This window comes from Ambystoma mexicanum, chromosome 1p (assembly GCF_040938575.1).
Source record: "Ambystoma mexicanum isolate Mex_15411 chromosome 1p, UKY_AmexF1_1, whole genome shotgun sequence".
NCBI lineage: Eukaryota > Metazoa > Chordata > Amphibia > Caudata > Ambystomatidae > Ambystoma > Ambystoma mexicanum.
In genome coordinates, this window is record NC_090921.1 from 743,675,725 (window position 1) to 743,703,040 (window position 27,316).

At 45.2% G+C, this 27,316-nt stretch overlaps 1 protein-coding gene across 3 annotated transcripts in view; it reads right to left on the bottom strand.

The window, feature by feature from the left end:
• LOC138580059 (methanethiol oxidase-like) overlaps positions 1–27,316 on the bottom strand; it is a 520,625-nt gene that overhangs the window by 307,818 nt on the left and 185,491 nt on the right. The window contains exon 1 of one of the 3 annotated variants that reach the window (XM_069650317.1): positions 10,489–10,756. The exons of the other annotated variants lie outside the window; for them this stretch is intronic. Within the exon in view, the coding sequence (XP_069506418.1) occupies positions 10,489–10,492 (4 nt within the window). The 5' untranslated portion in view covers positions 10,493–10,756. Of the gene's footprint in view, positions 1–10,488; positions 10,757–27,316 lie in introns of those variants that run through there. 3 annotated transcript variants of the gene reach the window in all.

Sequence of the window (27,316 nt, forward strand, 5' to 3'; positions counted from 1 at the left end):
TTTTGGATCCATTCCAGATCATGAGCACATCATCTATGAACCGCCCGCAATAAATGATGTTAATCTTTTTATTGAAGGCGTCATGTTGCTAGACGTGGTTTAACTCGTAGTGCACCATAAACAGATTTGCATATGATGGGCAAATTTGGCACCCATTGCGGTACCCTGTTGTTGTTTGTTTATGACCTTATAGAATAGAAAAATGTTGTTACTAAGCACAAAGTTCAGCATCTCTAGAAGCATGTTGTTTTGGTTCAGGAATGAGATAGATCTGGTTTTTAGGAAAAATGCTGTGGTTTCTAGTCCTTTTGTGTGTTGAATGCAGGTGTATAATGATACCACATCTAGTGTGACAAACATATATTCATTTTCCCACTGTATTTTCTCTAGTTGCAGATTTGTCTGTTAACGTTTTAGCGTTTTCTTTCCTGATGAACCATGGTATGAACCATGGGGAAACACGTGTTGAGAGGGATGATATTATAAAATGTATGAAACACAATCTATGTGTAAGACCGACTTTGATCTGTGTGAATAACAGAATAGTATATGAAATATAATACAACAAATCTGTACAACACAAGGAACCTAATTTATACACCTTAATCAAGTTTGCAAGTGAAAATTCCTTTCTTTTCTAAAGAACTGTGAGCGCACAATTGGTACGAAACTGACAAAAAAACAAATCCAAGTATTGCTGCAGTCACAATATAAGTACCAACAGAGCTGATCATAGTAATAAACGAAAACACCCAAAAAAGGAATCGCCCAAGGGAACTAAGCCAAGAGTGACTGCAAACCAAGTATAAAAAACCAATATGATTATACTCTGCAGGAAATATTTAAGAGCAAAGTTTTAGGTTTAAAATGTGTGCACCTTTCATAAGTTGGTTTCAACATTGTAAGCAATGCTCCTCCCGTGGTTTAGTTTACAGGTGTTCATGATTTTCTGAGAAGCAAATATTTATTGGTGGGGGGGAGTTGAGAAGAGCCCCTCCCCAAAAACCTATCTCTCCGTACTTCGCTGGTGGGATCCACAGTAAAAAAAAATGTTTGCTGCACTGCATAAGTGCCAACTTTGGCGGTCCCCTCCATGCAATCAGACCCTGTTAGTTCTGAAAAAAAGGGTCATTTAACATTGCGGGAAGCATTTACAATATATCCCTTTGAAATCCACCTGCTTTACTAAGTGTAACAAACTGGCAGATTACACAGGAATCCATCGGTTTACAGCCACCATGAAAGTTAGATGCCGTTGCTACACCAGGCAGAGTAAAAATGCACGTCGGGAACATATATCATGTCCCATGCCCGCAGCCTGCAAAAATGAAGACAATTGCCCTGATGAAAGAAAAATGTGCTAAGGCAGGTGTTAATGTGTAACATCCAGCGTTCAAGTCGAGGGTACATGCGGGTGGACGGAGTCCACCCACTTTTTTCAGAAGGTGGACTCAGCCCTCCCTCCAGCCAAAATGAGAAACACCCACTTTTTTTCAGATGTTGGACTCAGCACCCCCCAGCTAATATGAGAAACACCCACTTTTTCAGAGGGTGGACTTAGCCCACCCTCCCCCTCACCCTCAGCTGAAATGAGAAACAATGAAAGTCCTCTTTGCATCAAAGCCGACCTCGGGATCGAACAGCAGTGGTCAGGTTTGAGTGACAGACACTTCACCACTGCACTATATAACCTGATTAAAAATAGCAAACAACTAAGGGTGAAATGTCCCATTTCGGTACTGCAAGTTCCAGGGAAAACATTTGTATTGGTTCTTGGAGTTTAAAACATGCAGACCTTTTAACGTTTTGAAAAACACCATTAGAAGCAAATACCCTCTCTTGATTGTGTGTGTGTGTGTGTTAATTTTATGAAAGGCAAATACATACCTGCCTACATTTGAACATCAAAATTCCTGAGATTTAAGTCCCGCCCATAGCCACACAAGACTCCGCCCAATTGTACAAGGCCCGCCCACATGTCAAATAGCTAAACTCAGTGGTTATATAGAAACATGTTTGCTGTATTAGACACCCTATTTCTATTATAATCTATGCACCGCACAGCTGCCTCCCCAAAAGAAAGTTATTTTCCTATGTTGCACTAAATTCATGCTTTCATTTCCTTAAAATATATTGATTGTGTGATAGGCTACGTGCATAAAACTGCACTAAATGAAACTGTGCCCTCAAAAAACACTTTTACCATTTTTGGAGTGCCCTTTTGCCTTTGGAAACCTTACACTACTCCACACACACAAAAGCAGACCACACGAAAAACACGCTGCAAGCAGGAGCAGCACATCAACAGCACTGACTTCTTTGAAACAGGCAGCCATGTGTGGAAAACTCCCAAGGTGGGGCCAGGCATTTGCTCTCCAAGGCATATCTACTTATTGTTAAGGTTCAGCTGTAGTTTGTTACATTTTTGGAACCACCATGACTGCTGAGGCAAACGGACTGGGGTAATGCGAATAGAAGCTGCAAAAGGCCTTCCTGGGTTCCTGGTTCTTAATTGTGTCTCCCTGACGTGAATTACATTTGTATATTTGGCACGTAAAATGACCAATACTTTTTTTTATGGGTTTGCGCTGTTTGTCACTGCACTTGCAGCATTTCACTTTTAATATCAAGGATCTTGTCTTTTTGGTGCATAGAGTCCTTTCACTGGATGTGGTTCAAGCTGGATAGATTAGCTAACTGTATGGGCTCGCGTCTCGGTCTCTTTGCTGTGTCCGTTGCTGGCACCCGTTTTCCATGTGAATGGACAAAAATCACAGGGCATTCTGTCTGCCTGCTAGCCCCATCTGACAATGAACTCGAAAGGCCTGCAGATGTGTAAACATTGGTTTTGAGGTGGAAAACCCGGAGACTCCACGCTCTGGAGACCCAGAGAAGAGTGTGAAAACCCTGATTCTCCGAGATAAAGCCAGAGGTTAGGCAGGTATGGGCAAATGCCATTCGTCCTGTGCAATTTGGGTGGTTATCCAAAGCCAATTTAATTATATGTGTATTTCACCTTGATATGCTCATTTCTGGTGATGTCACAACCCATTGTGTTTGTTGAGGAGTCCCCCTACTTTAATTTTTAGGACTTGACCCCTGCTAACATCAATGTGGCGCTGGCCCTTTAAGGGCGCGCAAGCGACAGAGTGACGTTCACTCCATCGCGTGCTGGTATAAATAAAGGAGGCGTTCCCGGCGGCCTCAGAGCCTCCGGGAAGCCCGCACGAACAGCACAGAGTCTCTGTGTCTTGTGTCTGGGGGAGTAAGGGGGCTCACGGTGTGGCGGTCAGTGAAGACTGCTAACAGTGGCGACGAGCGTCGGAATACTCACCCGGGACAGGTGGTGATCTTTGAAAGGTGCGCTATGATCAGCTGTGAGGGGCACATTCCGAAATATGCCGCGGAGAGGGGAGTGACAGACGCGGTCGTCGGCCATTTTGCACAATAGGCCCTGGGAGGTAACAGCTTCACAACGAAGCAACGGTGAGCCACCCAAGCCTAATTTTTGGACAATCCAGTAGCGGATAGCTACTAGAGGCAGCACATGCCATTTTCATAGTGATTTCTTCGCTGTTTCACTGTTTTTCACCGAGTGATTGGATGTGTGGAACCAAGGAAGGCCTGCTGTGTTTATGCTTTGGGGCCCACCCTGCTCAATTTGTGGATCCTCTACTTTGCCTGGCTACCTGCTCTGCTACACTGTAGAACTGCTCCTGCCTTACTGCACCTGAGGAACCTTTGGCATCTGTGGGTTTGCCAGTGGCCACATCCAGGACCATCCACTACAGAGGGATACTGATTGGTGTGGTGGTGAGTTGCGGCCCCATTTTCTTTACATCCCTGGGGTGCCTGTGTGCTTGCCACCATGAGCCAGGGACAAGCTGCGGCCGCTGCCCATCAGCCAGCCGCTGCTGCAGCAGCCCAACAGCAGCCACCCATCCTACCACCGAGACCATTACCAAAGCCACCTGGCGCCCTACAGCCAATGCCTGAGTTTGATGTCTCGGGCACTCCATCGAGTCTGGGGCTGAGGTGGAAGATGTGGATGGACAGATTAGAAATGTACTTCCGGGCCACAATGTAGTCTAGTGATGAAAGTAAGTTGGCCACCCTCCTATATTGTACGGGCCCTGCGGTACATGAATTATTTCTGTCCCTTCAACCAGTGGATGGGTCATATACGGCGGCCAAGGATGCACTCCACAATCATTTTCTGCCCATGATGAATGCAGATTATGAACGTTTCCTGATGGGGGCTGCACGCCAGAAGGATGATGAGACTCTGGACGTGTTCTATGGGAGGCTGCACAGATTTGCAGTGCCATGTGCATAGAATGACCCAGACACCATGATTCGAAACCAACTCATCCAGGGGTGTGTGTCTGGCAAACTGTGCCATCAAATCCTGCGAGAGCCGGGCATCATCCTTCCCTGCATTCTAGAACTGGGGAAGTGCCATGAGGTCTCTGAACTGCGTGCAACCAGGATGGAGGCCGGAGTGCGCCCCAACAAAGCGGATGACATCTGCGCAGTCGGCAGAGGCTGTGGGTCCAGATGCCCGGTGGGTGTCCAAGGACTAAGAGGACAAGCAGTGAACAGTATATGAGTGAAATGTGGAAATGATCTCCCGCACCAGGCACAATGTCCAGCTATTGGAAAAACATGTGTTAGGTGTAAGGGTGCTGACCACTATGCCCAGATGTGTAGGACCGTGGCTCCCACAGTGGTCCCCAGAGGGCCCGTCCGGGCTAGCTCTTTCCGCCCCCAGAGGTAATCAAGTGTGGCACAAGTGGACCAAGGGGACGATGGCACCCTTCCTGAGGGAGACGAAGATGAAGAAGACGAAGAGAACGTGTTCGTTGTGTCCAGTGTGGGTGTCCTGAGAGCCAACTCCAAACGACAGCCCAGGTGTAATGTGCTGGTGAATGGGGACTCAATACCGATGATGGTGGACACTGGTGCGTCAGTTAATGTAATGGCCAGGGAACACTATGACACCATGCAATCCCCGTTGGTTCTGGCTGCGCCGAAGGCACACATCTTCACTTTTGGGGGCGACCAGCCTATTCCTCTCGATGGTGCATTTGTGGCAAGCGTGAAGTATGGGAACACATCAGTCTGGGCCAGGTTCTACGTTACACTGGTGAGCAACAACACCCTGCTGTGTTGTGCTGCGGCAGAGGCCCTTGGGATCGTGACATTTACATTCTCGATATACCTGGACGACATACAGGTGTTACTGGGCAAGCATGCTCCTCTGTTTGAAGGCATTGGACAGATGGCGGGCAAACCCGTACAGCTACATATAGATGAGTCCATTCAACCAGTGGCGCTCAAACATCGGCGACTGCCCTTCCACCTCAGAGATCTAGTGAATCAGGAGTTGGACAACCTTGTGGGGTTAGACATCATCGAAAAGGTGGAGGGCCCAACCCCGTGGGTGTCTCCCATGGTAATCGCCCGCAAGCACAAGCAACCCGATGCAGTGAGAATTTGCGTGGACATACGCCTCCCCAATAAGGGAATAAAGCGGGAACGGCACTTAACCCCCACCATTGACGATATCATAACGGAATTACAGGGGGCGAGGTTCTTCTCCAAGCTGGACCTCAGAGCTGGGTACCATCAGATGGTCCTGCACCCAGAATCACACTATATAACAGCATTCACCACACAACGGGGGCTGTACAGGTATAAAAGACTGAGTTTTGGTGTCTCCTCAGCGGCTGAGGTGTTCCAGAACAACATCAGAGGGGCACTGGCAGACCTGGAGGGAGTCCTCAACATCAGCAATGATATCCTGGTGTTTGCAAGGTCAGAGGCCGAACACCTGGCACGCCTGTCTAAAACATTTGAGTGCCTACGCTTGCTGGGACTCACTTTGCACAGGGACATGTGCGAATTTCTCAAGACAGCAATTGAGTTCTTCGGGTTTGTCTTTAAGGCAGATGGAGTGTCACCTGATCCGCGCAAGTTGAGAGACATAAAGGAGGCAAGGCCACCAGAGAATGTAGCTGAGGTGAGAAGTTTTCTGGGCAAGGTCACGTATTGTGGCCGCTTCATCCGGAACTTGGAATCCCGCTCTGAACCGTTGAGGACCCTGACGAAGAAGGACACTACATGGCAGTGGGGGCCGCTCGAGCAGGCCACCTTTGACGACATCAAGGGCGCCCTTGCTGCTGATGACACCATGGCGTTTTTCAACCCAGGGCTACAGACTGAAATTGTTGTGGATGCCAGCCCCTACGGCCTGGGTGCGGTCTCACGCAAGTCGGGAGGGACCAGGAGGTCTGCCCGATATCCTACGCCAGCAAGGCGCTCTCTGAGACTGAGCAGCAGTACTTGCAAATCGAGCGCGAGGCACTGGCTGTGCTGTGGGGCTGCAGACACTTCCGCCTGTAAATCTTGGAAAGACCAGTCACTGTAATCACGGACCACAAGCCCCTGCTCCCCATAATAGCTGGGTCCTCATCCAAACCACTGAGGATAGAGCACTGGATGCTGGAACTCCTCGAGTATGGAGTGTCGCTGGTCTACCGCCCCGGGAGCAACAACGCTGCTGACTACCTCTCCAGGTACCTGAGAGGGGGTTCCCAACCGTCCACAGGCGCAGAGGAGGCGGAGGAGCTAGTGATAGAAACGGCCACCCCGAACTCGATGCAGGTGGAGGAACTGGAACACGTGTCAAAGAGTGATGAATGTTTTTGCATCCTGAGATCGGCAATGGAACAGGGAGCCTGGAAGACCGTGCTGGAAGCCTTAGGCCGGAGAACAAATGAGGCAAAGGTGGCACTAGAGCAGCTCTGGAGGGTGCGTGAGTAACTGACTTTCTCGGACTCAGGCCTGCTGCTAAGGGGAGACAGGATTGTGGTCCCCCAGGCCAAAGTTCAACAAATAATCGCTCTGGCACCCCAAGGGCTCCCAAAACAAAAGCTTGCTTCAGGCAAAAGGTGTGGTTCCCGGAACTGGAAAGAAGAGTGGAAGAGTTCGTGGCATCCTGTGTGTGGTGCCAGGCAGCTTTAGCAGCACAACGTGAGCCGTCCATTGAGACCATGCCCCGCGGGACAAGGCCATGGGAAGTGGTCCATGCCGACTTTGGATCCACAACGAGAGGCACCCACTTCCTAGTAGTAGTGGACGAATGGTCTCGATACCCGGAGGTAGAGTTTGTGGAGTCTGTGGCCTTTGACAAAGTCGTGGTGGCACTGGAGAAGATTTTTGCCACCCATGGACTGCCCACGATTTTGTGCTCCAACAATGGAGCCACGTTCGAGGGTGACAGCTTCGCCGACCTCATGAGGGACTATGCAATCCATCATAGGAAGGTCACCCCGTTATGGCCTCGGGAGAATGGGGAGGCAGAACGCATGATGCGCACGCTGAACAAGGTGTTCAGGATCGCGCAAGGTAAGGGAGAGTGCCTGCAAAGGGCACTGTATGTGTTCCTACAGGGATATCGGACCACAACACATTCGTCCACGGGTGTGGCGCCAGTGGAGGCACTCTTTCAGCAATACCCGAGGGACATAATACCGGAGGTGGGCGAGCGAGAGCCGCTGTCATCGATAATGACCAGGTGGAGGAAGAAAGAAGGGTGAGGACAGAAATGGAGAACAACAGAAGAGGCTAAAGACCGCCAAGGATTGCCCCGGGCGATGAAGTACTAGTGAGAAATTGTCACACGCAGGACAAGCTGTCTCTCACATATGAACCGTCTCCGTTGGACGTGGTGGCGGTCAAGGGATCGATGGTGACCGCGTCCGACGGAACAGCATCTGTCACCAGAAAGGCCATTTTCTTTAACAGGCTGGGTGAGCTAAGAGCAGACTCTACGGAGGACATGGACACAGAGGAAGCACCGGATGAAGGGGGGTCTTCCACCCCCAGTGGAGTCTCTGGCCCGTGGTGGGCCAGGTGAAGGGACACCGGCCAGAGAGACAGGCAGGAGGTACCCCCTGAGAACAGGGTGTGGGAAACCTGCCCGTTTTACGGACTAAGAAGGCAGTGCTGTGTGTTAAAGACTGTAATACTGTTTATGTGGGGTGCCCATTGGGGATCCAGGGTGGGCACCAATAAACGGGGGTCAGTTGGGTTGTGTTAATGTGAATGTGTGCTGTTAATGTGTGTTAGTTAGATCCTCTCTTTTCAGTTGGTTTGTTATGGAAAAGGAGGAGTGTGGCGCTGGCCCTTTAAGGGCGCGCATGCGATGGAGTGACATTCACTCTGTCGCGTGCTGGTATAAATAAACGGGGCATTGCCGGCAGCCTCAGAGCCACCGGGGAGCCCGCACAAACAGCACAGAGTCTCTGTGTCTTGTGTCTGGGTGAGTGGGGGGCTCACGGTGCGGCAGTCAGTGAAGACTGCTAACAATCAATATCAAGACCTTGTTTTGTGATCCAGGGGACTTCGGAAAATGAGGGGATTTGCAGTGTTCACCACAGGCGGTAACCACCTGTGGTAAAGAACCAATTGTTGGAAATAAAGTGTAGGAAAAACCACCAGCGAAGAACGTGACGATTTCCTTTACATTACTGACAAAGTTGGACTTTGGCGGTGCAGTGAAAGTGTGCTCATTCAGTTACTGGCACCACAGGTGCAGAGTGCATTGGGGCTGAGGGGGGTGTCGTCCCTGTTCTCTTTGAACAACAGGGGCAGGGGTGTCATTTTGCTGCCTTGGAGATTCTGCAACCAAACACGAAAGCAAAACAAATCCGGACTGAGTGTGCTGCTCTTCTGACTGACTGGGAGCAGCACGGCTTCTTCAATACCCCCACTCTTTATTTCAGCGGAAACCGCTCTAAAAGATACACATAATGCATAGGTACAAAACATCACTGTTATGTGTTTAGACCTGCCTGTAAATCCTGTGGCTTTTTTTCCAATTGCTTATGCTAAATGTGTTGCCAGTGTTGGCTCCTTCGCTTTGCTTGGTGTTGCAATTTCTGCCCTGGAGCGAAAATCAAAAGTTGGCACCTTTTTCTTTTCTCCGCGCAGCTTACTGTGGGGGTTTGTTCAGGGTAAGTCGAGCAGACAGTGCAGAATACTGTATGTGGCTGTAGAATGTGGTTGTATTGCTTTATTATTACGTACGTACCTCAGTCAAACAACCTAAATCCCTGAGGGATAACACTAGACTACTACACCACAAGAGTCCATTGTTGATGCTCTGTTATAACTTTCATAAGACTGGTGGTGTATTTTTAAAATTCAATTGGGCCCCCACACATCTTCAGCCGGCCTGCCATGCACCCAGTGACACAACATAACATTTGCAAACTTCATTCCAATAAAATATTCAAACAATGCATTATTTATCATTCATTCAGACACAAAGGTCAACACACATATGCTTGCATACACTCTCACTCACAACACACAAATGCACCCAGCACCTCCATTAACATACACTTTGTGCACACAACATTTATATGTACATATACAATAACACATGGAAAAAGTGGTGCAACGTCCATTGAGCAGACCAGACTTTATCACCCCCTGATCCCTGATATTTTGGGCGAAGTTGACTTGACCGAGCTGAAGTATAAAGCTGTGGCGGAAAGGAACTGATTCACTGGAATGTCAGCCATTCCCTTGATTTTTCCTTTCACTCAAAGGCAGAAGCCATACGTTAATCTAGTACAGTGGGTGACCAAGTACACTTGGTATCAATTTTTAAATGCCATATATCTCCAAACTTGGGTTCTGCACAGCACCTTATATGTGTATGTGCTGATAGATTTTTTCTACAAGATTCTGACTGATTAAAATTAAGGTATGTTTTGCTGTGTTCAAATGGCTCCAAGCAGTGGAGTACCGAGCGAGAGAGGCAGGGGTCGGTGGGGGACAAGCTGCCCCCTGTGGCTCTTATAAGAGCCAGACCGGGACATGTGTCATTGGGACAGCTCTCTCGGGGTCAGCCAGCAAACATACACAAACACAATTAAAAAATTTTTTTTAAAAAGTACCTCTGCTCTGCTTTCAAATGCCGCCTGGGCCACGTCTCTTGTTACAATGACCTAACCTCTTAGCACTCAAGCACCTCCAGACAGAAAACAGCAAGCTGAATGAACGTCCTAGTTCCTGTCTGTTTGTCGCAAAAACACAAAGACAGAAAGCGATTCTCTGCGCCGAAGTGCTGCTGCTAGCGTGGCAGCAGAGGCACGCCAGGCCCTGCAACACCCAGTTCAGCACCCGGGCTGATGACTTTGAGTCAGGCCAGCCAGGGTGAGGGACTGAGCCACTCAGGGCATCCCAGCCCTGAATGTGTAGTAGCGCGGCTGGCAAGCATCCCAGCATTATGTAATGAGACAGCGCAAGCCTTGCTGAGAACCCCAGACGGGCTTGCGCTGTCCAATTACATAATGGAAGATTGCGGCCCCCCTGCCCTCCCTTCAAAAGATGGGGTGGACAAAAAGGCATGCCACAGAAGTTGGGGGGGACAAAACCCCCTGTTCTCCACTATAATTACGCCCATGCACTTACCCATATTGGCTCTGTAGCTGACTCTTTCGTCTCTGGGCGTGAGCAGGTCTCTGACCCCCCCTTCCCTGCTTCAATCCTCCTGCTGCTTGATTCACTCAAGGAAGGCAGGAGCAGCTGAGATGGAAATACATAGATACGAGGAAGTGAATAGAAGCAAGGTAGGGCTCAGGTGAGGGAGGATAGTTTGTACAAGTATGGCCTGGAGGAGAAGGAGAGAGGGAGAGAGAGAGCGACTGAGAGAAAGGCAGGGAGATGCCTGTGAACTGGAATTCCACCTGCACTAGTGCTTTAAGTGGGATGAGAGATGGGGGCTGCAACAAGGGGCATGGCTTAAGTGTGGGTGTGATCTAATGGGAGGGCTGGCGGCTTAGTCAACAGCCTCCTGGCTAAAAAAAAAAAATCATAAACCTTCAGGGGTTTGGGAAGGCAGCCAGTTTTTTGTGCCACTCTGCATTGTACCAGTTTGTCTTGCAAGCATACAGAGACTCTGGTGTAAAATAGCACAACAGAAATAAATGCAGTGGAAAGCAGAATTGGCAGAGCTGTGTTTCTGGGGGATAGACAAGGTAGCCATGTCAGAAGCTCCTGCTAAGGGAACAATTTGGTCCTGTGGCCCGTGGCTCTGCTAAGCATTCATGTGGTTCCAAATTGCACATATTCTTGTCAGTAAAACATAATCTTTTGACATGTGTCACCAAGTGAAAAAGCTAAGCAATTAAGTAGATCTCTCCTCAATGCTCTGTTTCCAGTTAATTGTTTGTGTCAATTCAGGGCTTTAAGTGGGCCGAGGCTAGCCGGGGCCGAGCCCCGGCCGGCAGTGTCCGAAATATGGTTCTGAGGCGGGGCGCTAGAAGACAATGTTTTTTTTTTAAAGCCTGATGCTCTGGCTCATGTGAGTCGGCAGGCGACCCCACCCCCCCCCACCGTTAGGTAACACCCCCTTGGTGAGCCACATCCCATTTTCCCATTCCACTTAAGGCCCTGGTTAGATTAAAGACGATTAGAAACAAAACCATTTTTTCCATTATTTGCCCGATTCAATTTTAACAATCTCAAGGATTTTATCTCCTTCAGTGGGGCGGTTCGGCCCAGCTGTTAACATCTTTTTTCTGTCCTCTGTATCCAGGAACAGGCACCGCCTGTGGGAGTGAACACCTGCTGATTAAACAGCCTTTTATATCCCCTGGAGACCTTACACTGCAAGAACTGGTCATAATCAGGTGGCTGAGGGACACTTGAACAAAAGGACCAATTGACCTCGCTATGCAGGCCCCGGGAGGTTGTTTTACATTAAAAAAGGGTTGGCGGCTCCCAGGGGTGTTGCTAGGTCTGGAAAAGACCCGGGGCTCGCTGTTGTCGGAAATGTTGGGACTGGGGGCTAGCTAGTCTTTTGGCTGTAGCTCCTGAGATTGTATCCAGGGCTACAACCAAAAGACCAGGGGCTATACTCCCCTTAGCCCCCTCTAGCAACGCCTCTGGCGGCTCCTGTCTGAGACGAATGCCTCTGCATAAGAAATCAAACTCCAATTGCCCCCACTTAAAACTGCACATCAGCTTTCTTTACAACCATTATTTCCAAAGAGTGTATTCACATTCCATGAGAATTTTAAATTTCTAACAGTTTAAGATTGCATGTGCCTTTTATTGGGATCATACCATTACTGCAAGCATTTAATTGCGACCACCGAAAATGTTGTCTTTTTTTCTGACCTCCTTTGCACCTCATACATACGTGTTGCGATATCAATGGGTCGAATTGCACACCTCTGAATACATCATTTCCTAATTCTGACTGCCCGGATTAGCACATGCATGCGCACTTATCCAGAGGCTCCATGCCAGTTTACCTCCTTTAGAAGAATCTCATTTGCTCTATCTTTCACATGGTCTAATGTTCTGCCTGAAAGTGAAATACAAATAATGCTAGCAGCATTCTCGCTTTAGCCATATGATGGCAGGAGATGACTGTGCAAAAACATGTTTTCACGTACAATGATTAGTCTGGGCGGAGCAGGACATTTCAGTGCCCCCAAATCGGCGCTGGCGCAGACGTTTCGCCGCAGGAGCCAGCTTGGCGTGGCCTGTTTGGCGCGGCCACTTCGCTGCCAATTTAATTAACAGTGCACTTTTAATAAAAATTAAAAAATAAATATGGAAGAACTATTTTGTAATTAAATAAAATAATGAATTATTAATGTTTCCTCGAACTGGGGTCTGCCGGGCTGGGTGACTGATGACTTAACCGCAATAACGTAGAGCTCTTTTCAGTTTTATCTGCACCAGTTGCTTATATTAAGCTTTACGAGCGTTCTTCGTGGCCTATGTTAATATGAGTAACTGGTGCAGCTGAACCGATAAGATCTCCATACCCCAGTGGTGAGTTATTTCGTCTTGTATCCCTGCAGGCCAGGGTGCGAGATAGTATTCATATTCCATTATTTTATCTAATTACTAAATAGCGCTGCCGCGCCGAAACGTGCTGTCGCCAAAAAAAAAAAAAACACAAATTAATATGAGAATTTAAGAACATAATATATCCCGTGGAGAACCGTTGAAAGCAAGACGGAGAAACACGAGTCGGGATATCAATAAAGAGGAATGTGCAACATAATATAACCAACAAGAAATTCATGATTGCATACAAAATAAGTATAACCACTGTAGTTGAATGAAGGCAATTCAACAAGAGCATGACAACTGAATGAAGCAAATTCAATATAACATGTAACAATCCAGTATGCAAAATATTAAAATTGCTGAGGTATGAAAGCAAACAAGTCTCAAATTATATATTTTTCTTAAAGTGCATGCGCAAGATAAGCTGAATCTATTACTATATACTTTGTTGCCAAAAGATGCCATCCGCGCCACTGTGGCCCGTGCCGAAATGTGGTGTACCATAGTCTGGGAGACTGGGGAGCCTGTCTCAGCCCTGGGTCAAATGCAATTTTTGGAGACTTCCGGGGCCTAGCCCGGCTAGCCCAGCTCAATTAGAGCCCTTGAAATAGCCCAAATCATGGTTTCGTCGTCAACAATGGAGGCACTCGTCCTGCTTCTCCGTGGGCCTCATTATGAGTCACCCGGTATGGAAATAACGGTGGCGGTAAATCCGCCGCCACCGTTGTTTCCATACCGGGTGACCTCGAGTTCTGCAGGCGGAGGTGTCATAACACCACCCGCCTGCAGGCGGACGCGGAAACACCGGCACCATCACGAGATGGTGCTGGCGTTTCCACTTCCCCATTCCCATTGAGTCCTATAGGACTCAATGGGAATGGGGATTTACCGAATTCCGCCTCCGGAATTCCCGGGTCACCAGGCTCGTGATGCCCCGGTATTTCCGGGAATCACGGAGGCGGCGTGGTAATACGAGTCCGGCGGTAACCTGCGGAATTTCAGGCACGGTTACTGCCGGACTCGTAATGAGGCCCCGTGCCTGGAAACACATCAGACGCCACAGGTAGAAAGTAGCACCTCTCTAAAAAGTATTCTTAGGGTTCTCTGGTTCATTCCATTCATTTAACGCTTCGCATATAAAATATGCACTAATATATCACTAAAGTACAGAAATAGCTACATTCCTTTATTTAAAAAAGCAAGCAAAGCATGTGCAAATCAGCAATGTAACTGCAAACACATGCTCTTATTATATGTTTTCAGCTCATAGTGTTAAACAAACCACAACGAAATGACTCGATCACAAAGACAGCTGGACTACAATAAACCAGAAAGGCACAAGCACGAGCGAAGAAACCCACACAACTCAACCAACTCATTTTTGGAAACTAAATACTCCAGGAAATCTCGCAGAACACATTCTCAATAAAAAGAGCCCTTTTGCGACATCTCAACCAAAATCACTCTGTCTTAAGATACCAATCCACTTACAAACCTTCACAACCAGCCATCTAAACAAAAACGTACCCACATTGGGAGAAAGGAAACAAAAGGCAGAGATGGACAACAGCGGGATAGGAGAGCTATAAATGAAGAAACCCTCCTGGACACATGATTCATCACAAGGGAATGGTGAGACAAAAGAATCAGAAACCCACAAACACCCATGAAAATGACACAAATCCTACACGCAAACTACTCGAGCTCCTCAATGATGAACAAGAAGCAACACAGCTCAGAAACCCAACCCCCAAACCTAATTCAAGCACAGTATCACTAGTCAGGAGAAACCTCAGTCCAATCGCTATTCCAACCAAACCCCCAAAGGTTGATCACACAAGCTCTTCAGCAAAGGCGGAATTGACATGCTTTTCCTCACAAAAAACTGGCTAACAGATTACTTTAAGGTAGTTGCTCACGAATCCCTTCTGAATGATTTCAAACTCAAGCAAGCCAACCATGAAGGAAGGCATAGCCATAGCTTACAAGGAAGGCCTAAAAATCACAGCTGCACCAGAACTAAGCATCCTAGACTGTGAACAACTCTTCCTCCACCTATCACTGCCCCCTCAAACTAATTTATCCTTCATACTAATATACAGACCTCCCACATACAACTTGACCTTCACAGAGAAATTTGTTGACACAGTAACCAACATTGCAATAGAACTCAAATACCGGATCATACTAGGTGGTTTTATAATCTGGTTTGAAGAGGCGAATACCATGCCCCCCAAATCACTAACCTCTCATCTAGTCAGCATGCATCTAAAACAAATGGTAAAGAACCCATACCGCCGGAAACACTCTGGATGCAATCTTCTGCACAAAAGCCTAACTACAACCGCACCCCCAATAGACATTCTCAGGAACGACCGACTCACGATACCTTTTGTGATTCACCCACCAATGTGTACACGAGCGACTTACAGAAATGAAACCCCTATTGAGAAAAGAAACGGAATATCACTCAATACCATGGAATTGAAAGCTATAATGGAACATAAAAAAAACACTCAACTCAGTCCTGGACACTACTACCAGAGAAAAGAATTGAGAACCTCTATAAATGGATCATAGTAGCAGAAGAAAATAGCCGCAAGTTGGTTTACTCCCCACCCCCGAGAACTGAAGAAAGCAAACAGGAAACTCAAGCAAACATGGAGAAAACATTATGACCAACAGGAGGAAATTGCATACAAAGGAAAAATACAGCATAATAATAGTGCAGAAGTCCTAAAATCAAAACTAAACTACGTTAAACGAAGCATGAAAGCTACCAATCCACAGAAAGCGGTATTCAACATCATCAATGAGGTATGAAACCCACCATCTTCAAATAACATCCCCACTCCCTCACAGACATTCTGCAATGACCTTGCAAACCACTTTAAAGACAAAGAGCCTCGTTCCAAGTTTGGCGGTATTTCGGCAGAAAATCTGCTGAAATACTGCCAAACTAGGTTACAGTTATTGTGACTTGGTAGCGGTAGTAAGGCAGTGTTAGTCCCTATTTATGGAGTCTCCATTGGGGATTTTTGCCAGAATTACCACTGGCAGAATTACCAAGTGGTAATTCCACCGATTTCTGGAGGAAAAGCGGAGGATTTACCTCCTGCATGAAGTTCGGGGTAAATCCTCCACTTTTTCTCCAAAGGTTGGCAGCAATACCACTATGTAATTCCGCTGGTGGGAATTCCACCAAAACATGTAATTTGGCGGTGGTGGAAAAATTGAGGTAATTCTGTTGCTGCCAAGAAAAGTGGTGATAATGCAATTGCCCTGATTTGTTTTGCCACACTGCCAAACTCGAATGAGGCCCAAAGTCTTAATCATCCAACAATTCCTCCACACCATGTCTAAGACTTAAGCAACAGTATCATCAGCGATTCCACCCAGGAGGCAACCACAATAATGAACGACTTCATGCCAACATCGACAGAAGACTTTTGTAGACCAGTGAAAGAAAGCAACAAAGTCTGCTCACCTGCAGACCCTTTCCCACCATATACCTACAAAAACATCTTTGCCAATGAAGGACCCGCAGAACACTTTCGCATCCTCATGAACCACTCGCTGGAAACAGGAACCCTATTTAAGACCTTAATAGCTGCCTACATAAAACCATTTCTCAGAAACCCCTCAGGGAACACAGATAACCCCACCAACTACCAGCCTATAACAGAAAGAACAGAAACCATGTGGTTACTTCTCTTCAAGTCAACATCAAGCAAATTCACCTGTGGGGGTTCCCAAGGCTCATTCCCTTCCCCACTTCTTTTCAACATCTTCAAGACCCCACTCATCAAACTCATCAAGGGACCCATGTCCCATGCTACAACTTTGTAGATGATACCCAAATCATCTACAAAATTGACACCAGCAAGGAAAATAGAGCAAAGTCTGGCCAACTGCCTCACAGAAATCAGCGTCTGGATGAGCAACAACAGCCTTAAAATCAATCCGGACAAAACTAAAATAATGAAAAAAAAGGGGGGTCTGGGAATCTCTCTACCAGCACGAACACAGCCCAATGACCTGTTCTTGGGTGAATAACCCCTGGGAGAGACTCTACCAAGTCTTTAGCTCACTGTCCCTTTCACAGAGAAGAAATGTCCCTCCATATCAGCCTTTGTCCTGCCCAGGGGCAGTCCAGCACCGAAATCCTAGGCAATTCTCCTCTGAACAAGAGTACCATCAGTAACCCCATACACGTGTTTCAGCCTTGTTGGGCATCATCAGTGAGGTGAAACTGTTGCCTCTCTAAGAACAGTGAGCAAGGGGTCCACGTCTGGATCGCCCTGTTAACTTAGGGTGAAACCCAAAGTTAATTTATTCAAAACAAAGGGGGGTCTGGGAATCTCTCTACCAGCACGAACACAGCCCAATGACCTGTTCTTGGGTGAATAACCCCTGGGAGAGACTCTACCAAGTCTTTAGCTCACTGTCCCTTTCACAGAGAAGAAATGTCCCTGCATATCAGCCTTTGTCCTGCCCAGGGGCAGTCCAGCGCCGAAATGCTAGGCAATTCTCCTCTGAACAAGAGTACCATCAGTAACCCCATACACGTGTTTCAGCCTTCTTGTGCATCATCAGTGAGGTGAAACTGTTGCCTCTCTAAGAACAGTGAGCAAGGGGTCCAGGTCTGGATCGCCCTGTTAACTTAGGGTGAAACCCAAAGTTAATTTATTCAAAACAAAGGGGGGTCTGGGAATCTCTCTACCAGCACGAGCACAGCCCAATGACCTGTTCTTGGGTGAATAACCCCTGGGAGAGACTCTACCAAGTCTTTAGCTCACTGTCCCTTTCACAGAGAAGAAATGTCCCTGCATATCAGCCTTTGTCCTGCCCATGGGCAGTCCAGCGCCGAAATGCTAGGCAATTCTCCTCTGAACAAGAGTACCATCAGTAACCCCATACAGGGCTGGATCGCCCTGTTAACTTAGGGTGAAACCCAAAGTTAATTTATTCAAAACAAAGGGGGGTCTGGGAATCTCTCTACCAGCACGAACACAGCCCAATGACCTGTTCTCAAAGGGAACCAGTCCAGGAGCATCCAAAAGAGTCAGAAATCTCAGATTTGTGATGGGAATCAACCCAACATTGGAATACCAGGCCAACACAATAATTAAGAAATGTTTCTTTGACCAGTATATAATCAAAAGGATATTTCCCTTTCTGACATTCTCACAAAGAACGCTCATCATCATCTCGCTAGTCATGCTTCTGTACATTTATGTATTAAAAATACAAATTATGACTAAAACAAAATATTATGTTAAGTAAATATATTACAAGTTTACATATACGTTGTAAAACACTTTAAACAGGTTAACATGTACACATTTGAAAATGTTAGTTTATGCAAAAGTATTTGAATGTAGGTTATTAAATGCAGTGCTATTCTGTGTAAAAAACATAATGTTAAATCTAAACCGAAAATACCTACATTTATATGTACATCATTCGCGCCGGTACAAACCTAAAGGTGTAAATATTATTTGTGTAAACTTTCAATATTATCTGTAAAATTACAACTTTTTTTAAACAAACTAAAATGTTTTACTTACATTATAAACAATTATTTCAATGTGTACAACTACACAACTAAGAAATGTACGCTTCTTTTATTTATACTTTACACCATAATCAACATGAGCTGTTGTATAAAACAAAAGCAAGTATAAACGTAAAATGTGTAAGTTTCGTATGTACAAATTGTACTTTTAGAAAAACCTTACTGTTGCAATGTCAACCTTAACAAAAGTTTAAAAAAAATTAACTTTACTGAATTTTCAACAGAAAATTATACAGTTTAAATACATATACATACACTAAAGAATATTGTATTGCTAACATAGGTTATTTTTGATTATACAAAATATATCTGTGCCAATGAGTAAAAAGGCATGTAAGCAGGGAAAAATATGTAAAAAACACCAGCCAGCAAAACATAAACAGAACGTAAGTCAATATGTAACAGGCAGGGGCTTCCAGTACTGAACATCACCTGGTCACAACTGGAAAGTGCAATTAATAAATCACACACAAAGACCAGAAGGAAAGACTCTCCCTGCGGATAAGGAGTTAAAACGAACTACAAAAAATATATATGTCAAACAGTACACATTTATTTAAGTACCTTTTAATCCTTTTTCTTTCCTTTCAATTTGCCACGTAAATTAATCCTAACAGTACAAATGGTTATTTAAGTAGAGGATCATTTGCACAACATGTCTGGCATTCCAACCACAGAGACTGGACACAAATTAATGATCACTGTGTATGAATTCACATGGCAAATCGAAACAAAAGAAAAAACGTAAAAATGTATGTGTAGAGTGACTTCTCCTATACAAGAAATCATTTAAGACTAATTCACTTTTTAAAAATGTCGAAGTTATTTATGTATTGCTTATTTTTTCTAACTATGAAATAGAATACATTTGTACTATTTTGCATATATTTTTTTGTAGTTCATGTTGACTCAGAACTTCTTGTCAGCTCCGCCAAGAAAAGTGTTGGTAATGCAATTACCCCAATTGTTTTCCCCACCCCAAAAACTTCTTCACCAATGAGGGACCCGCAGAACACTTTCACATCCTCATGAACCACCCGCTGGAAACATGAACCCTATCTAAGACCTACAAAGCTGCTTACATAAAACCATATCTCACATACCCCTCAGGGAACACAGGCAACCCCACCAACTACCGGTCTATAACAAACATTCCTTATTATACTAGTGGAAACCTACATATATGGACAAAGCCTGATGCATGTGGAAACTAACCAACTACTAGACCAAGAGCTAGTCGGCTTCACATCTATGAGAAGAACTGAATCAGCACTACTCTCCATCTGGGATGACCTACAAATGAACTCCGATTCCAACATCACCTCTGCATCACCTCTGCCCTTGTACTACTAGACCTATCAGTGGCATTTGACACAGTTAACCATGCAAACCCTCCATCAAAACGTTACATGAAACAGGGATCAGGAACATCTCACTAAAGTGGATACAATCGTTCTTGACAGAAAGAACATAAACCATCTGGTTACTTCTCTTCAAGTCAACATCAAGCAAATTCACCTGTGGGGGTTCACAAGGCTCAGCCCACTCCCCACCTTTTTGGCAAAAGAAGTGACAGTTGGTAAATGCCTCTCTGTCTCTACACTAATAGATGCTTCCCTACCTCAAACAAAACTAAGGGTCTGTCGGATGGCAGAATCAGAATGTCCAAAGCAAAATGTCCTGTGTCCAAAGTACTATTCTGGCACCCACACTCTGAAAATCAACTCTAAGGTGAAAGGGAAAATGTATTTGGCCTCGAGTATTGCACAAATGTTCGAAAGGAAAAAGTTTTACTCCAACCCAAAAGTTCCAGAAGGATATAGTTCCTTGTTCTACAAGGTAGTTCCCTTCCCCTGGATTTCTCTTCACTCTGTTTTTATAGTTCCTAGAATATTAGTTCCTTAAGTTTCTCTTGATCAACAACACAACTGATACACACAACAGCTTGGCTGTTAGTCTGTATCTTGGTAGTATACCTGGTATACTCCCTTTCCAGGTTTTCACTCCTGTTTAATATGTCTTAACACAGCCTCTTTGATAGTTCTGATATATCCTTCTCAGGGAATGTATTCCATATACACTGTTCAGCTTGTCCTTACCTGGAGTGCTTCCTAGCAGGGCTTTCATACATAAACATACTTGCAACTGCCTGGTGTACTCTCCTGCCTGGGCTTTCTCATATCGACACACTTGCAACTGCCTGGTATACTCTCCTGCCAGGGCTTTCCTTTGTGACTTAAATCTGCCTGGTATGTGCTCTTGCCAGTACTTTTCTCTCGTGAATTGAATTTGCCTGGTATATTCTCTCTCCAGGGGTTTTCTCACATGTATACGGAATATATTTACAAACTTGACAGTCTTTTGTATCTACTTCACTCTATCTCTTTAAGTATCCTTAACTTGCTCATTCTTTCGTATATATTGCATTTGCTGTGGTTTGCCCTCGGTAGGGTTGACAATACGCCGCAATGTGCCTACTTCCTTTGGGTGGACTCAATGGCAATTGATGGCGCATGCAGATTTTTCTTCGATATGCATGTGGTGACTTTTTGGCATTCTGCTCCCTTCCGCTGCCTCTGAGCTGTAGCTTCTCTCTTATTCGTGACTCTTGTTCGTCTGTTCTGTGTATCTCCATGCTTGGGATGTGTGGAGGCTTCTTAACGGTACCTGCGAATGCTCTGGAGCCTTTCCCCTGCTTGGGGCAAACTCGCAGCGTACCATATACTTCTTCCAGCTCTCAGTCTCTTCGGTGAGCCAGTTGGCTCCACAGACCTTGTACGAGCACCACAGTCCCTCGGTCAGTACCGAGTGGACTCGAGTTCTCCAGCTATAGCGGTAGCAGATTCAAACTTCGCACTTTCAGGTGTATTTTCCCAGTGAGGGTGCTTGCAGCTTTTCTTTGGCACACTGCTGGTGCCCAGGGGTTCACCCTCTTTTTGGGTTCCCAAGCGGTTCCTGTGGTTCCCCCAACGGTCCTCAGTTCTCCACTAGCTGTTGGGGTGCAAGGGTTCCCCCTTCACTTCTCTGGGATAGCAGTCCAAGGCCACTTCTTCTGCTACAAATGAATCCCGCAGCCAGGCCCTCCTGGCAGGGCCTCTCTCACACTTCCTGAGTTTTTTTCTTGCTTTTGTACTGGCGGTGGCTGATAGGATTTGGGGAAAGACTAGACTGCTGTATGTAATCCTCATTCTTCCATTCTTCTCCCTTGTCATAGTACTGACCATATAACTCCCTTGTTTGTCATTGAGGATCTTTCTCGTCACAGTGCTGGGAAAGTGATCTTCATTCAGGAAACTCCTATTCCTCCTCATCCCAGTACTTTTCAGGGGAATAAGTACAACCCATGAGTCCATCAGGGAAAGGACTGTCTTTAGGGTTTTAGGAAGGGTGTCTATAGTCCATTGAGTTGGTTTTGAGTCTGGGGGAGGTTTCTAATGTCATACTACCATATGCCATATGGTATTGAGGTATTACAGCGTTATTAGTCTTTGATGAGAAGGGGGCATTCCATGTTTCATCTGGCAAGTCAGTTCCTGAACACCTATATACAAAGTTCAATAAATACCCTTGAACTGGGTTCACTTGTGTCTGTCTTCACTGTTTGATACCATGCTTTCCTTACAGCGTGCCAGTGGGTGTGTCTCTAATTTAGTGGGTGTGTTGCTGGGAGTGTTTTTTCGTGTGGGGGGGTGTCGGTGGGTGTGTGTTACGCTTACCTGGCTCCCACAGAGGCGTCGATCGGAACTGGACAGCTGGTGAGCTCGTGTTAACACTAGCTTCCCACCAATTAGCATATCAATCCATCATCACCTCAGTGGTCTAATGTCAATTAGTGCTTTGAAGCTCGCCCTTGAGTTTGTACTCTGCTCTGATAAATTTAAGGAGTGTGGGCACACTCTGTCCTCGTGCGTAGGTGTGACCACTTTGTTCGTCCGACTTCATTCTTCCACGTGAGTGGAGAGCATGGAACCGAGGTTTAGTGCATTTAAAATACGATTTTCTAATAGTCCTCTGACATCTTTCTTGTTTTGTTCATGCCTTCTGAACAGGAGTTCTGTTGTTTCACTAGATTTGTATCCAATGTCAGCTCACTCCAGTTTGATAATACCTTGGCTTCTTTGGCTCATCCAACTCTTTCTGCTGAGATTCACTTTGTATTTCAATTTGCTTTTTAACTGCGACACACTAGAAATGAGGCCTTCTTATTACTGTCCAGTACTGCTATAATGCGCAGTTGAAATATCCATCCTTTACTTGTCCATATGCATATATATATATATATATATATATATATTGGTGCTTGCCGCAATCTGTTTACTATAAAGCAAGCCTCAAGAATACTTTGTCTGCTTGTGTTTCTTTTGCATCTGTACATGTATAAAATAACTTAATATCTTCATCTGTTTCTATGGCATAAGATTATTCATCTTGATCCCAAGATGTCATTTATCCTTGGTGCTTTCTTGATGCCATAGAGAATATCTGCATTCTCTGGTCTCTGCATCTCTTCTATGTTCGTCAGGTCAACTCTGTATGACGTCAACATTCATCCTTGCCATTTATCTGCTCTGCTTCTACAGGAATCTCATTCAAATGACTATCATATTGTCTTGTTTGCAGGTACGGTTTTCTCAATGGATACCTTGCCTCCTAGATTCTCTTAGGTATTGGTACTTTCACTGGTATGGCACAGAGTCCATACTCTGCTCTTTGTCAGTTCAACTGCTCCATGTATGTCTCATACTGTGGTTTCCAACAGGCAGGTAATATGGGTGGGATGATTGACATGGGGGTACTTAGCTCCTTCTCTACACTCCCCCTCTGGGCGATTCATCACCACTTTCTCATCATCCTGCACATCTAGACATCCTTGTCTGAAGAAATGCTTCTTTGGGATCCACATATTTATGACTCCTTTCAGGCACCCTGCTGATTTCACATGTTCATCCTTGTTCCATGTCATGAGCATGCATTGTCCACTTGGACTGCAATACATCCATCTTCCCACATACTTCTTATGGTTCTTTGGATACAGGAACTTCATTGCCTCAGGTGCATGAATACTGGCTTTTACAGAATCTCAGATTTCTTCATCTGTCAGGCTTCAATCCTGGTTCGACATGAATCATGATCTTCATCCCTATGGCTTTCTTGGCTGTCTTCTTGTACTGCAAGATTATTATCTTGATCACACAGAATCCAAGCAATATCATCACTATCAGAGCTCCAAGGAACTTGAAAATGTCTGCCATCCATTGTGGAACCCAAGAAACAAGCTATCCAAACCAGCTATCAGCAGCAATGTCTTTCACTTCGTCTATCATCTGGCCATGGAGTTTCGTCAGCATGTCTATGGCTTCTGTCAAGGTTCCATTCTCGTCATCATGAGAAGGTATAAATGTGCAACATGATTGTCCAATTTTTGCACAAACACCTCCATCCATAGCTGTGATCATGTCCAAGACGTATCTGTTCTGGAGAATCATCATATTTATGGCTGTCATCTCTTCTCAGAGCGCATTGAATCCCTTTATGGTAGTGTTAATTGTCTGCAGCAATTCCCACCTGGTTATCTGTAACCACTTGGTGTTTGCTCCAACATGGATTCTCGGCATGAAGATCAATGTGAAAACTGAAGAAGTCTGGCTGAACAGTGTGTGCTTATACGGGATAGAGTCAAAAGCTTCTATTGACTTGGCTGAGAAATAGTCCTCTCTCTTCATCCTCTTTATCAACTCCACAGATCTCTTCTTCCTCAGGTGAGCAACTGCTTTTGGAAAAATATCAAGATTCAGATAACTCTTTGGAATCACCAATGCTGGAACATGGACATTCACCATTGTGCATATTCCTCCCTAGTCTTAAGGTAACTCCATGTATGCCTTGGATCCACAAGCCCAATAATGATCCATAATTACTGCTGTACCAATTTTCATTCCTGGTACTTCAAATATTCGACCACATTTCTGGTTCCCTCCCATTTCTTTTGTGCCATTGTTTCTGAAAAACAGCTTTGCACTATCCAAGGGCGCTATCTGCAAGGGTCCTCCTCTGTCTTCGACCCATGTCAGTAGCCTAGGAAGTTTCATCCATAAATGCTTATACAACTTTTGTGCATTTTCAATCGTTGGCTGGTAGTCACCCATTATTACCCAGTCTCTGCAGATTGCCACCCCTTCTCCCAGCCATCTGGCGATAGGACAGTTCTCCAAATCTGCACCTGGCCTCTGTTCTTCCATCTATGAATGTCTTCTGCCGACTTTCCTGGAACCTCCAATGTTTTGTTCACTTCACATCTAATTCCAGTTCCTTTTACTCCAGGTTTCTCGTATCTGATCACATGATTCTTCATATGGGTCCTGTTTCTTGTCTTTGTATCTTGAATATATTCATCTTCATCTGGATCCGTCCATTCAGTTGCCCATTTGAGGAAAGCTTTTCGACCCATGAACTGGCCTCTTGTCCTAATGAATGCTAGATACAATATCTAGTGTGCAGTCAGGACATCTATTTCAATAACTATGAAGATTTTGGGCTTCCCCATGCTGTATGGCAGCAGTGCACCTTCTTCCAACTTCCTTCCTATGTTGATACCATATGTTATTTCCCAAGTGAGCTGTGCTGTCCAGGTAATCATTTAATTCATAATTATCTTCCTGGGGCTTCTTTTAGGCCTCATTCTTTTCATGTGAGCTTCTATGATCATATCATGAAGTGTACCAACATAGTCTCTTCCAGTTGGACCAATTACATGAACAGTTATCAGTGCTCACTGTGTAGGAGAAGTTTCAGCAGGTTTCATTCTTTCAGCATATCCTTTAGGCATAAAAAGGGCTCTCAAAATCTCCATGTGTGTCTTTCTTTTAGAGACTGCTTCCGGGTCAATTGTCACAGGATCAGGTGTGTTTGCATGCATTACTTATGTAGGCTCACCTTCTAACAGCCATCTGCTTGGCCAAGCCAGTCTTTTATGTCCAAACACAATCTCTAAGGCACTTCTTGTATGTGAAAGATTTTTAATGGCACTTATCTCAGGCAATTTGTCATCTTTCTTTGGAACAGGAATAACTAGATAGGGTCTGGGCCGCATAGTAGTTGCCACATTTACATTTTCCTTCTGCTTAGGAACATGCACAGGAGTTTTAGCTCCATTTGCACCAATGTAGTATGACGTGCGTACTGTCAGTGAAGGCAGTATGATTATGAACACAATGCAAGCATAAATAACACAGATGTATGTTACTCTACGACATCTACTTTGTGGACATCACAGACGTCTCTCTGCGTTTGGCATTACTATGTTACTGTTGATGCTACCCATCTTTATTGCCTAAGGAAGGAAAAACTCAAACTTTAATGCTGCAACATTATGTACTGCTTCTTGAAAATGTAGACTTGAATCAGCATTTCATCCTAGCTGATCGAGGATAAGGCTCTCAACGATCTTCTTGCATCAGTCTTTTATTAGAGGAAATACAAATGTCTCCTCAGTTAGAAAGAAAATGACTTAATCAAATGTTCTCTAGACATTTTTCTCCAGAAAGTCTCCTTTTATAATGTTCTCATCTACTTTAACTGTCTATATAAGTTCAATGACATATATCAGCTCCCAGTCGATTCCTCGAATCTGCTTCGGTTCAGACGACATGATGAATTTCTTTCAGCATGAAACAAGAGTCTTTCTTTATCAGCAACCTCTCGATCTGTCCTTAGAAGGAAAGTTTCTCACCGACCTCAGAGTTCACTCAGAATATATGCTAACTTAGATTATAATACCTTCCAAGATTACATTCAAGTGTGAAGTGTTTCTAGGATCCCTTAGAAAGGTGAGCACATCCGTGCGTCTTCCAACAAGATGCGGGTACTCTTCAATTAGACGAAAGGACACCACACTGACCAGTCTCTGAGCGTCATCAGTTGATAGGGGCATTTGTGCTCTCCTCACTGTACTCGGTTAACTGCTAAATTTGTTCAGTGATAACTATAAGCAACCGTCTTATAACTGGGCCATTCTTAGGATCTTGTATGAAAGCAGGAATGTGAATAATTCTCCCCACAATCAACGGGTATGCTCACAACACAAACTCAAAATAAGCAACAGTGACCCGAGAAAGGTCATTATTGGGTAACAATTATGTTACTTATTAAAAAGTTATTAAACCTGACACTTAAGTCCTTATTGCTGGCTAGATGTCCCTATCCAGAAGACGAACTGTCCCTTCTGATGTAATAACCCTACTTGGACGCTGGTGTATCGACTAACCGGGGAAGAAGGGAAAAAGGGGGAGAATGGTTAGTGCTCTCCCTAGCCTGGCTCACTACTTTCCTATGCTAAAAGGCTGCACACTGGGGTCAGTCAACCATTGATTTTAATAGTGTTGCTGACCTTTATGTGTGTCTTACCATAAAATACGATGGAGCCGCCACCATCTCGTGGACTAATTCCACTGTAATTGCTAAAAATATCTCTATGTCCTATATAGCAGACCTCTACAGAGTTATTGTATGTCTGGTAGGTTGGAATAGCAACTGGTTCAACCAATGTCTCTACAGAGTTGTTGTGTGTCTGATAGGTTGGAATAACAACTAATTCCACCAATGTCGACCGGTTTCAGCGGGATTCTATATTGGCCGCTTTCTTCAGGACCTATTATGCTGATTGTGCTTCAACATATGGACATATGTCCCATTGTTCAAAACAGTCCATTTAATTGCTGTCTTCTGATTCCTTTTTCTGGAGCGGATATCTTCTGCAAAGTCGTGACATCTTTCTTTTTGTGTCCTGTTGCCCAAAGCTTGTTGCCCGTGTGATCTTGGCTTTTGCTTCGGTGTCTTCAAGAGGGTGGGTAAAGA